Source organism: Chelonoidis abingdonii, chromosome 8, assembly GCF_003597395.2.
Source record: "Chelonoidis abingdonii isolate Lonesome George chromosome 8, CheloAbing_2.0, whole genome shotgun sequence".
In the NCBI taxonomy this organism is placed as follows: Eukaryota; Metazoa; Chordata; order Testudines; family Testudinidae; genus Chelonoidis; species Chelonoidis abingdonii.
In genome coordinates this window covers 9,909,169-9,923,091 of record NC_133776.1, presented here as the reverse complement: position 1 = coordinate 9,923,091, position 13,923 = coordinate 9,909,169, and the positions used below count along the sequence as shown (strand labels likewise).

At 36.3% G+C, this 13,923-nt stretch overlaps 1 protein-coding gene across 3 annotated transcripts in view; it reads left to right on the top strand.

Annotated features, from left to right (window-relative positions):
- The window catches only part of ATP11B (ATPase phospholipid transporting 11B (putative)), a 109,252-nt gene that overhangs the window by 27,903 nt on the left and 67,426 nt on the right, over positions 1-13,923 (top strand). For all 3 annotated transcript variants that reach the window (XM_032784853.2, XM_032784852.2, XM_075068371.1), the window contains 6 exons: positions 3,850-3,930; positions 8,376-8,483; positions 8,687-8,815; positions 9,646-9,749; positions 11,173-11,220; positions 13,858-13,922. In XM_032784853.2, coding sequence (XP_032640744.1) covers positions 3,850-3,930; positions 8,376-8,483; positions 8,687-8,815; positions 9,646-9,749; positions 11,173-11,220; positions 13,858-13,922 — 535 coding nt within the window. The remainder of the gene's footprint in view (positions 1-3,849; positions 3,931-8,375; positions 8,484-8,686; positions 8,816-9,645; positions 9,750-11,172; positions 11,221-13,857; position 13,923) is intronic.

Sequence of the window (13,923 nt, the reverse complement as noted above, 5' to 3'; positions counted from 1 at the left end):
CCCTCCTCTTGGGAATCTATCCTATTATGTAACTAGATCTTAGCATGAGGAAATTTTGTTCCTAATATCCAAAAATGCATAAGTAAATATAGGTAATGCTCTAATTTGCCATTCCTATTAAAAAGCTCCTAAACCTGGTGGTGTGACTTACTCCTCACACAACTTTACTCATGTAGCTTAGTTCTGAGTTCAACCTCCATTCCACTAAGGGTCTCTTGAGTCAAGATTAGTAATTGTTTCCTAAACCCACCTTTACATTCAGATGTTGCCAGTCTCTACATGAACAAACTGAGATTTAAAATGAAACCAGAGTTTTATTTTGCGTGTGACTCTAAACCCACCTCCTCTCTCCATAGGTGAAAGTGCATGAACCCAGTGGATCACCTAACTCATTTAAAAAAAAAAATAAAAAAAATCTTTGTCCATTTAAATGGGGAGTGCCACATTTTTATAACACTTAATTTTTGTGCCCTGCAATATCCTGAGGAACTGTGCAGATTGAGGTGTTAGAAAAGGAGGTTTTTTTTCAAACAAATTGATAAATTACGCAGTAATAAGTCACCATGACCAGACGGTATTCACCCAAGAGTTCTGAAGGAACTCAGGTATGAAATTTCATAACTACTAAGTGTGGTATGTAATCTATCACTTAAATCAGCTTCAGTACCAGGTAACTGGAGGATAGCTAATGTGGCACCATTTTTAAAAAAAAGGCTCAAGAGGCGATACTAGCAATTACAGGTCAGTAAACCTAACTTCAGTACCAGGCAAATTAGTTGAAATGGTAGCAAAGAACAGAATTATCAGACACTTAAATGAACATGATTGGGAAAGAGTCAACACAGCTTTTGTAAAGGTAAATCGTGCCTCACCAGTCTGTTAGAATTCTTTTGAGAGGGTCAGCAACTGTGGACAACGGATATACCGTACTTCGACTTTCAGAAAACCTTTGACCAGGTTTTCTGTGGGATAAGAAGGAAGGTACCCTCGTGGATCAGTAATTGGTTAAAAGACAGGAAATAAAGCATAGGAATAAATGGTCAGTTTTCAGAATGGATAGAGGTAAATAGGGGTGTCTCCCAGAGATCTCTACTAGGACCAGTGCTGTTCTATATATTCATAAATGATCTGGATAAAAGGGTAAACAGTGAGGTGGCAAAATTTGCAGATAATACAAAATTACTCATGGTAGTTAAATCCAAAGCAGACACTGAAGAGTTAGAATCATAGACTTTAAGATTAGAAGGGACCATCATGATCATCTAGTCTGACTTCCTGCACATTGCAGACCACAGAACCTTACCCATCCATTCCTGTAATAGACCTGTAACCTCTGTCTGAGTTACTGAAGTTTTCAAATCATGGTTTAAAGACTTCTAGTGTTAATGGTGGATTCTCTGTAACTTGAACTTGCGAGTGACACATGCCCCATGCTGTGAAGGAAGGCAAAAAACCCACAGGGTCTCTGTCAATATGACCCGGAGGAAAATTCCTTTCCACCCCCAAATATGACCATGAGTTAGACCCTAAGCATGTGGGCAAGACCCACCAGCCAGACACCTTGGAAAGAATTCTCTGTAGTAACTCAGAGCCCTCCCCTTCTAGTGTCCTATCACCAGCCATTGGAAATATTTGTTGCTAGCAGTTGCTCAGATCAGCTACATGCCCTTGTAGGCAGTCTCGTCATACCATCCCCTTTCATACTTTATCAAGCTCGTCTTGAAACCAATTAGGTTTCTTGCCCCCACTACCCTTGAAGGCTGTTCGCGGACCTCACTCCTCTGAAGTAGAGTTTAACAAGGGATTTCACAAAACTGGGTGACTGGGCAAGAAAATGGCAGATGAAATTCAGTGTTGATAAATGCAAAGGAGTGCACATTGGAAAACATAATCCCAACTGTACATACAAAATGAAGGGTCTAAATTAGCTGTTGGCACTCAAGAAAGAGATCATGGAGTTATTGTGGATAGTTCTCTGAAAACATCTGCTCAATGTGCAGCAGCAGTCAAAAAAGCCAACCATGTTAGGAACCATTAGGAAAGGGATAGATAATAAGACAGAAAATATCATAATGCCAGTATATAAATCCATGGTACGATCACATCTCGAATACTGCGTGTAGTTCTGGTTTCTCCATCTCAAAAAGATATATTGGCATTGGAAAAGGTACAGAGAGAGGCAGCAAAAATGATTACAGGTATGGAGCAGCTTCCATATAAGGAGAGATTAAAAAGACTTGGATTGTTCAGCTTGGAGAAGAGATAACTGGGTGGGGCAGCATAATAGAGGTTTATAAAATTATGAATGGTGTAGGGAAAGTGAATAAGGAAATGTTGTTGTTTACTCCTTCACATAACGCAAGAACCATGGGTCACCAAATTAAATTAATGGGCAGAAGGTTTAAAACATAAAGAAGTACTTCATACAACGCACAGTCAATCTGTGGAACTCACTGTCGGTGGATATTGTGAAGGCCAAAACTATAATGGGATTCAAAAAAGAATTAGAAAATTCATGGAGGCTAGGTCTGTCAATGGCTATTAGCCAAGGTGATTTGGGATGAAACCCCATGCTTTGAGTTTCCCTAGCCTCTGACTGCCAGAAGCTAAGAGTGGACAGCGGGAGGATCACTCGATGACGGCCTGTTCATTCGCTCTGAAACACCTGACATTGGCCACTGTCGGAGACAGGGTACTGGGCTAGATGAACCATTGGTCTGACCCAGTATGGCCATTCTTTATCCTCTTGGAAACTTGAGAGCAGCATTTCTTTTCCTATCCGCTTTATCAGAGTAGATTTTTATTTACTACTTTTCATGATCCACTTGGTACTGGCCAATGTTTGTCTGTTATACTATTCTTCTTGATATAAAATATGTTTCCAGGCTGAAATCCTGTCTGGCTGTATACTAGCAGAACACAAGGTATCTAGCTCAGACTTGAATTAGCCATATATTTTAACTCTGGTAAATTTGAGAGTAAAAAAATCATGAACAGGCCCTGCTGTGGCCCAAGCTATTTTCTCTAAAATTTAGCTTTTTAGAACTCTACGCAAGACTTATTTGGAAGTGCTTCCAAAGGCAATGAGTTAAATTTCAGGTAAACCTAATAACTTTCTTAAATTAATATTAATGTTTTGAACAACTGTTTGCCTCTGTATCCTTTCTCTGCAGCCTTTTAATACAGTTAGTTTATCCTGTAAAGTAGCTCTGTTCCCGCGGTAAAGAAAAACCCATGCAGGCCCATGCACAGATTTTTAGCGTTTGCACTGAAGTTGGCACCATAACAGTGGTAACAAAAATTGTAAAATCTGTAAGATTCTCTTGTGGAAAACAGAAAGCAGTACTGTGAGCAAAGGGATTGTTTAATTTAAGTGCCAGAGATAAAGCCATAGGAAATTTGTGCTTTCAGTTTTCGGTTTGAATTTAAGATGTCTTTTATCCTACTTTTATATTGTTGTAAGCTAGTTCTTTGTATGGTGTAAAAAAGCAGTTTCGTGTAATATATTTCTTAACTCAACTTGGTAGGAGAAAAAAATCTTGTTTTCACTGGTTAAGAATCTTAAAATCAAAACGTGATGCACACTACCAACTGCAAGAGAAATTCTCTTCTGCGATACTCACCATGGATTTTCTATCTGCATTATATGTCAGTATTGCCACCTTTTAGGAGAACTGTTTCTGATATCAAGGGGAGTTGTGCACCTAGAATGACTATAGAATATGTAATAAAGATCCTCACTGATTTACACAATTTTGCTCATGTGGTGTAAAATGTTATGGCCTTTGGTTTTATAGGATTTTAAGAATAATCTTGTACTAACATTATTCTCATTCTCTTTTCCTATAGCTTATGATAGATACACCTACCAGTCCTATTACAAGTGGATTGCCATTATTCTTTGTCATAACTGTAACAGCCATAAAACAGGTATGAAATTAGCCTAATTAACATGATTCGTTTTTAAACATTTTCTTTAAATAATGTAGTCGGGATTTGTTAGACGTTCTAAGCAGTAAAACACACACACAGTTTCTAGAAAGAAATCAGTAAATGTGTTTAAAATGTTTCCCACCAGAAGCTTAAACTGGGGAGCTCTGCTTAGCTATCAGGCATCCAATGACTCATTGTAACACTCTTAAATGCACAGGAATGACTGTCAAAAGACATTTTAGTCTAGGTTTTGTATGTCAGTTGTTATAAGACCATTTCCTAATGCCTCTCACTTATTTGCTTGGCACACCTCAGTACACATTATAAAGGAATCCTTGTACATAATACAGACCAGGAAAGAGACTTGGGGTGGATGATGCATTAAATATACCTGCACAATGTTTGACAGCGGTTAAAACAGCCCCAAGAGTCGGGTAGAGAGCTTTTCTTGCCAGTATAGAATGGTGTGCTAGGCAGGAAAGGCTTAAGTCCTCCCCTGGGGCAGAAATATATAGGCATTCACACAGCTGTCAGATGAATGGAGGTAACCACTTTACGGTTGCATATTGATTAGAAGCAGAAATTAAATTAATATCCTAACATTACAAAAATAATGTTTGTAATCTAAAGAGATCTGACTATATTTCATTGTCGCTGAAGTATATTAATGCTGTTAGGGCTTTTGGCCAGGCTTAATGGTTACCTGCAAAATGGATTGTTGAATTTTAGTTAATCCTAAAAGATGTCTGAGCCATTAGTGATTATCTTTGAGAAGTCATGGAAGATGGGAGAGATTCCAGAAGACTGGAAAAGGGGCAAATATAGTGCCCGTCTATAAAAAGGGAAATAACAACAAACTGGGGAATTACAGACCAGTCAGTTTAACTTCTGTACCTGGAAAGATAATGAAGCATATAATTAAGCAATCAACTTGCAAACATCTAGAAGATAATAAGATGATAAACAACAGTCAGCATGGATTTGTCAAAAACAAATCATAGAATCAATCATAGATTATTAGGGTTGGATACCTTAAAAGATCATCTAGTCCAACCTCCTGTTGAAAGCAGGACCAATCCCCAAATGGCACCCTCAAGGATTGAACTCACAAGCCTGGGTTTAGCAGACCAATGCTCAAACCACTGAGCTATCCCCTCCACCCGTATGTATGTATGTGTGTGTGTGTATATATGTATATATATATATGGAGAGGGATAGCTCAGTAGTTTGAGCATTGGCCTGCTAAACCCAAGGTTATGACATATATTAGACATACCTATCTCATAGAGCTGGAAGGGACCCTGACAGGTCATTGAGTTCAGTCCCCTGTGAACCTGATAGCTTTCTTTGACAGGGTAACAAGCCTTGTGGATAGGAGGGAAGCGGTAGACGTGGTATATCTTAATTTTAGTAAAGCTTTTCATACGGTTCCACATGACCGCCTCACAAATAAACTAGGGAAATGCAACCTAGATGGGGCTACTATAAGCTGGATGCAAAACTGGTTAGAAAACTGGTCCCAGAGAATAGTTAGTGGTTCAGAGTCGTGCTGGTAGAGCATAATGAGTGGGGTCCTGCAGGGATCAGTTCTGGGTCTGGTTCTGTTCAATATCTTCATCAGTGATTTTGATAATGGCATAGAGCAGGGGTAGGCAACCTAGGGCACATGTGCTGATTTTCAGTGGCACACTCACTGCCTGGGTCCTGGCCTTTGGTTCAGGGGGCTCTGCATTTTAATTTAATTTTAAATGAAGCATCTTAAATATTGTAAAAACCTTATTTACTTTACATATAACAATAGTTTGTTTATATATTATAGACTTTTATAGAAAGAGACCTTCTAAAAACGTTAAAATGTATTACTGACACATGAAACCATAAATTAGAGTGAATAAATGAAGACTCGGCACGCCACTTCTGAAAGGTTGCAGACCCCTGACATATAGAGTACACTTACAAAGTTTGCGGACAATACCAAGGTGGGAGAGGTTGCAAGTGCTTTGGAGGATAGGATTAAAATTCAAAATGATCTGGACAAACTGGAGAAATGGTCTGAAGTAAATAGGATGAAGTTCAATAAGGACAAATGCAAAATACTCCATTTAGGAAGGAACGATCAGTTGTACACACAGAAAATGGAAAATGACTGCCTAGGAAGGAGTACTGTGGAAAGGGATCTGGCGGTCATAGTGGACCACAAGCTAAATATGAGTCAACAATGTAACGCTGTTGCAAAAAAAGCAAACATAATTCTGGAATGCATTAGCAGGAATGTTGTAAGCAAGACATGAGAAGTAATTCATACACTCTGGTTAGGTCTCAACTGGAGTATTGTGTCCAGTTGTAGGCACCACATTTGAAGAAGGTTGTGGACAAATTGGAGAGAGTCCAGAGAAAAGCAACAGAAATGATTACAGGTCTAGAAAACGTGACCTGTGAGAGAAGACTGAAAAAATTGGATTTGTTTAGTATGGAAAAGAGAAAACAGAGAGGGAACATAACAGTTTTCAAGTATGTAAAAGGTTGTTACAAGGAGGAGGAAGAAAAATTGTTCTTTACCTCTGAGGATAAGACAAGAAGCAATGGACTTAAATTGCGGCAAGGGAGGTTTAGGTTGGACATTAGAAGAAACTTCCTAATTGTCGGGATGGTTAAGCACTGGAATAAATTGCCTAGGGAGGTTATGGAATCTCCATCATGGGAGATTTTTAAGAGCAGGTTAGATAAACACCTGTGAGGGATGGTCTAGATAATGTGCGGAATTCCCCAAATGGCAAGGGTAAGAAGTTCGTTCAGGATACGAATTACTGAAGTGATCTTTTTCCATTTGTGTAACTCCCCAGCATTCACTGCACCAGTTTCAAGACACATGTCACAGAACTCAGTAACTCTGTTAGACTGGAGCTGTTCTTTAGGAGCGTTGCAGTGGAGGGAGTAGGGGAAGAGAAATAGTGCCTCTTAAGATTAGAGTATTAAAATACTACAAAATAGTATGATATTTTAAATCCAGTAAGTGATTAAATGAACATGCTCTTGAATATTTGTCTCACTGAATTTAGTATGTTATCAAAAGTACGCTAGATCTTCACAGAACACTGATCTTTTGCTGTAATCTTTAGAGGTAGTTGATGAACACACTTTTAGTACTTTGAGTAGCATTCAGCTTTTTATATAGAAATGGTAAATATAAATCTGCTGCAGGCTTTGCTTTTTATCAAGTCATACTTCTGTAAAATTTTAGCATCTGAATTTTATGCACAGCTGTGAGCTTGCTTATTTGTCCACCAGGCCTACTTTTGTAACTTTGAATTGAGAGTACAGTACACACACACTTGTGAATGAAACATTGGTAGAAAAATTATTTAACAGTGAATCATAGCAGAGTTAGTCAGGAAACAGCAAAATACATTGCTGCTAAAAATTACTGGCTCAAGAACTTCCCTGTTACATACTTAGATTTTAAGCTTCTTGGGGCAAGGACTGTCTTTTTGTTCTGTGTTTGAGCACACCTAGCACAATGGGGTCCTGGTGCATGACTGGTACTCCTAGGCACTACAGTAACACAAACAATATTAAATTAATCTTAGTTCCAGGAATACAGATAGCCATTGAATTCATACGTATGCTGGCCGATCCATTGCCTACTGCATATCAATAGTATCTTCCAGGATATACCTGTTACTGTCTGACCACAGATTTATTGGGAGGTGTACAAGTAAACAGGCAATATATTAACTAATGCACAAAGAAAATATAAAACAAGACATGTACCCTCTTTTGATTTTTGGATATCTGGAGGAAAAAGTTAAGATTGTGTTCTCTATTAAAAATTCAGGTTGGTTAGTCAATCTAAATCATTGCCCTGGCACAGTCTAGATGAATTTTAACTATTTGTACCTGATTTTTTTCTCACATACGCTGTCATCTCCACTTGCTCAACAAAACATGAATGTCAACTCCACACCATAGAAGTTAAAATTCCTTTGCAAGAACAGGTGCCTCAGCTGTTGCTTAGAAAGACACTAGAGCAAGCTCTCTGGGAATTGCACAGTTGAACAGAAAAGGGAGTTATTTTAATAAATCAGTAAATGAGACTGTGGGAATGATTGGCTGTATTCCCTACGCAGTTGCCTTAATCGACTTAGACATTGTGAGGCTCTCAGGTTGCATGAGCAGTAATTTTAATTCTTTTTCAGGAACCTTCACCTCAGATATTTTTGTTTTAAAATAGTAATATCAGATTCCATAATTGTACATTACGACTGCACAGTGATGGGTGCCGTAGAACCTGAATAGAACAGAGGTCTAGTGACATGCTCAAGTTCAAACAGCTTGTTATTTGCAAAGCTGTGGTGTCTCAAACTACTTTGTTGCTCTTAGAAAAGTATGTAACTGTTAGGTTTCTAGTTTAAAATATAACGTTCAATCATGTATTTCTGCAGGGTTATGAAGACTGGTTACGACACAAAGCAGACAATGAAGTAAATGGAGCTCCAGTTTATGTTGTTCGAAGTGGTGGCCTTGTAAAAACTAGATCAAAAAACATTAGGGTATGTGTCTAGTAACTAGAAGAAAACAGTGTTTCTTCTTTAGAACTATAGTTATGCTAATTAGTTCATTTAAGCAAAATGCTCATTTGCTGCATTGCAATTTTATGTAGGCCTATTGTATTATAATTCTGAATAATTGTTAAAATTAATTCTTAATCTGTTCTTTTTCAGAAACATACTCTTATTTGTGTTTATCTTTTCAGGTGGGTGATATTGTCAGAATAGCCAAAGATGAAACTTTCCCTGTTGACCTTGTACTTCTGTCCTCTGATAGAGTGGATGGTTCGTGTCATGTTACTACTGCTAGCTTGGATGGAGAAACTAATCTTAAGGTTGGTAGTCTAAACATATGCAGTTTTCTAGTATGAAATGCAACATAGAAATAAGGCAAATCAACTTTCAGCCTTTGCTTCCTTAAATGTATCTGTTAATGACTCAAATGGGAGGTTTTTGTGTATCTAATTTTACTTTTATTAAAAATTTCGCACAGCTTCCACAATGTGCTAGCAGTTTTACTAAAAGAAAAGAGACAGTGTCTAGGATCTGTACTAATTGAAATATAGTTACTTTTTTATTTTTACTTATTTGAGCACATAGCAAGGCTATTATTAAAATCACAATACGTCATACTCTTCTATTTTACCTTGTTGTGCTACACATAAGATCTTATTCTGCCACCCTTACTCAAACTGAGTAATATCCAACCCCCTTGAAATCAATGGGCTTACTTTTGAAGTAAGATGTACTACTCAATGAAAGTAAGAGTAGCAGAATCTGACCTTTAGTTATTAGGTGTGGCTTAATATATCAGAACTGTAGCATCCTTGTTTGTTTTTCTTTGGTTTGAGCTGCAGTATATTAATAGGACCAAGAATCTTGCTTGATCTGCTAATTTAAGAAATGTTATAAAATGGTAATTAATGTGGGTTTTTTCTAGTCAAGTTAATCACTTTTAAGGAACACTATTGCAGTACTTTAAAAGGCAGTTTGCAATGTCACAGTGGTGAAACATCTGTCAGTATATAAGATGTGATGCTTTCATATACAAAATCCATGACCCTTTTCAGGGTTCCAGAGGCTTTTCTTGACCAACAAAACGCCAGCAAACGAGTACTGTTCTGTATCGTTGAAAAATTCATATATAGAAGTATGTGTTTTTCAGACTCATGTTGCAGTCCCAGAAACAGCAGTATTACAGTCAGTTGCCAACCTGGACACACTCGTAGCTGTTGTAGAATGTCAGCAGCCAGAAGCAGACCTATACAGGTGTCATTTTACTCTTCATAATTTCAAAGCTGTTTTAAAAGCAAAATTTCTGATGGTTGTTAATGATATGGATCTTGCTGAGAGGAAAGTTTCTCCACGTGTATTGTTGTACATTTCAGGTTTTATTAAACAAATTTAGGAATTTTTATTTAAATCCCTGTGATGCTTAAAGCTGCAAAAAGAGAGAGAAGCCTTCTGATTTTTTTTATTTACGTTTTAACACCAGCATGGTTCTATATCAGTAGGTAAGCAGTAAATTTGTTCACAAATTTTAAAAGTAATGGTGCTTGAGCAGGAATTGTGGGGAAAAAAACGAGCTGTACATAGTTCTGCCGAACACTTCATTCCTGAATATTTAACACCCCTTTCTTTTCTTCTAAATTAAAGTGTCTCAAATTGTGTGATGTGTTAATTTCCTACTAAGAACATATACCCCAAAATTCACTTTCATTTACAGCCTTAGCAGGATTTGAACTATGTTTCCCAGCAGCAAAAGATTAGTTTAATAAATCATTAACACACCAACATGTCTCATTTAAAAGCTACAGTCAGCAAGCAATGTGATAAACTTTTTAAAAGGATGTTTTCATAACAGATGTATGTGTTATGTAGGTCTATAGCCCTGTAAATATTTCTGACTCATAGCATATTATTAACATTGCATGAATTTTTTATTCATGACTAGCTTTAATAGACTCCGATAACTTTCATGTACATTAGTTTTAGTAATTATACTATATGGACAGTAACTTATTTTAACTGAGTATTTGGATCCTTGTGGCATTTCAGATTCATGACATGAATATATATTTGCTTAACTAGTTACTGAACAGTGACTCTCTTAAGTGGATTGTAAAGGTCATAGAATTAGTGATGTCAGTAAGGAAGTACTAAACCAATGATCGTGAACTTTTGCGGTCCTTTACAATCAGGGTGTTATAAGGCATACAAAATATATTTGACATTTCAGACACCTAAGAATTTGAAAGTATAGTTAGATGTGAAATTGCTATTCATTTCAGATGGAAAAATGTACTGGTAACTTTGACTTTTTTTGTTTGTTTTTTGAATTCTGTTTCTTTATTGGAATATGTAATCACTCTGGGGGAGTTTTCAAAAGATACTTGTTACCTGATTTCATAAATTGAGTTGTATGGGTTATTGCTAAAATCACTCAGTTCATTTTCTTGAAGGGGGGATGGTTCCTAGCTCTTGTTGAGGACTTCTTGAAACATACCTCAAAATTATCACCAAGGTCAATGTATTGCCCATTAATAAAACAGACTGTAAATCAAGGATGGGATATTCCATCTGGCACATAAATGTGTTATGTCAAGATTTCCTTGTGTAAATAAAATAAGGATTTTTTTTTTTATATTGGAGTTTGTACACCAGCATTCTGACGTATGACCTTTTTTCATAGATTTGTTGGGAGAATAACTATAAGTCATCAAATTGAGGAAATTGTACGGTAAGTAAAATGTTTGTAAAGCTCACTTAGTAAAACTTTAAAAGCTAAGTTAAGGTGATCGAACATGACTATTATAAAAGAGCATTATCATGGAATGGAAAAGGATAATAGTTTATTATCCAGCTGCTATTTCAACTCCATAGTTAAGGTTGAGTCAAGTAAAACTGAATTAGACAGTTGAAGTATTTAAACTTGTGTTTTCCAAAGATTAGTTTATGGTAATTTTAAGTGTTAGCGTCATTGCTGGAATTAACTTGTTTTTTGTAAAGTTGGCATTTGAATGTTTTTAAAATGTGTGTATGAAGTTAGCATGTCAAACATGTGAGAAGTGTTGTAACTTAACAATTCTGTGTCTCATAATGCAATGGCTTTATTATCAGAGGCACTGAGCAATCTCAGCTCCTGCTGAAATCAGTGGGAACTACAGGTTTATTACTGGCTTTGGTTTTTTTAAACACGTTTAATAAATGTGCACTTTCACTAGGTATTAAATGTTGCAGCGCACATAATCCCATGTATTGCAGTAAATGCACATCACCTATGGTAGTGAACATGCCTGTTGTAGTAGGTTTTCCTGTTCCATTGAAATAAATGGAATATCTATTTAAAATGCAGCAAAAATTATCAAAAGAGTCAAACAGTAAAGAAGTTCAGAGATTTAAGACCAGATTTTCAACTGATATTAGCTCCCATAAAGGCACCTAAAAGAAGTGCCCAGAGTTTCAAGAGTGCTTAGCACCCAGATTGCAATTAGAGCTGGTGAGTGTTGAGACCTCTTGAAAAGTTGGTCCTCTCTGTCTTTTAAAATGTGCTTGTCTACATAATAGATGTACTCTTTAACAAACCAGTTCCTTCCTATGACTTGTTTGATATTTTAATGCCCAAGAAGTTCATTCTTAATTGTTTTCGTTGTTCAGACATAGGCCTTAGAGATGAAAGATCTATCTTCTGTTTCCACACTTAATACAAGACTTTGGGCAAATCATTTATTCACCCTGGACTTCAATTTACTCATCTTTAAAATTGGCATAATATTTACTGAGTTCACAGCCAAATTGGGAGGCTTAATTAATATTTATATAAATTTTTATATCTTCAGATAGAAGACACTGTGTAAGTGCTCAGTTATAAACTTGTTAAAGAGATTATTCAGTTAAGTAGGAAAAGAGCTTAAAAAAATCAGAACCAGTTAAGAATGAACTTCTTGGACTAGTTCTGATTTTTTTTTAAGTCCTTAAGTCACTAACTGAATAATTTCTGAAACAAGTTTATAGTTCAGCACTTATATAGTGCCTTTTATCTGAAAATATAAAAATCTTTATAAATGTGAATGAATTGATGCTCTCAATGCTGCTGTGAGGTTGGTAAATGTCAGTTTTAAAGATGAGTACATTGAATAAGGGGTGAATAAATGATTTGCTTGAGCTCTTTCCCAAAGTCTTGCATGAAGTATGGAGACAGAAGATAGATCTTTCAGCCCCAAAGCCTATGCCTGAACAACAAAAATGGGGCATTCCCAAAGGTGTTCTTTAGGTTGCTACCACATTTGCAGCTCTTCAAAATATATTATTGCCAAGCTTTTCATGTTCAGCTCCAGGATTATTCTCAAAATTAATTCAGTTGAAAGGTTTAGCAGAACCAGTTTTAAGCATGCGTGAAGACACACTTACAATTCCACCGGTAGACAGACCTTATATCTCCTTACCGTAAAAAAATAAACCAGTTTAGTCTGTACTGAACTGATTTAGCTAGCTCAGAATACACAGATCAACTGGCTTTATTGATTGTAAAACCAATTGAGTCCAGCAATATGGGTACAGCTTCTTAGGAGAACATAATTTACCTGAATACGTAAAATGTTCTCTATTTCAAGTGTACTATATTGCATTGTTTTATTTTTTATTAAAACTTTGCAACTCTATTAAGAAATATTTACATTATAAGAATTTTTACCCAAGTTTAGGTTGAATTCTTTCTAACAGTGATTTTATACGGGGAAAAAATTAAAGCAAGTGTCACAAACTCAAGTGCATAATTTGCCCATGCAATTACTGTGGTTGTAGATGCAACTATGGCAATTGCTTGTGTAGCTATAGTTAGCCTGGCATAAAAGTCTCTGTCTTTTGTGAACACGGTTTTTTAAATCTAGATTGTTTTCAACTGAACATGAAGGATAAGACACTTTATTTATGTAAATGGTAGTTATGAGCTATTGTTACTGCTTATGAAAGAGTGAAAAACAACCTCCTGTACAGCTTAGTGTTTAGTTTTTAATTCTGATGTCTGCCTCTCCATTGGAGTTTTTTTTCCCATTTCAATTTCTATTGGAACCACTTCAGGCAAAATAAGAAAATTTTACTTTTTTTGCTTGACTTCAAGCTAACTTTTTTGACAGTTTCCAAAGATGGTGCAAACATTGGGATGGAACATATACATATCACTCTTACCTTAAATTAACCTTCCTGATAACTACAGCTGTGCTTTCCACAGCACCAGTTTTAGCTAATACAAATTGATTTAAAGGGACCCTTAGAATTCAAAATGGTGATGTCCTAGATTTTAAAAATAGCCATTCTTAAATATTGTGCTTTTAAAAAAAAAAATTAAAAAAAATGCTGATTACCTATTTCTTTTTAGACCTCTTGGGCCTGAAAGTCTTTTACTTCGAGGAGCAAGATTAAAAAATGCGAAAGAAATTTTTGG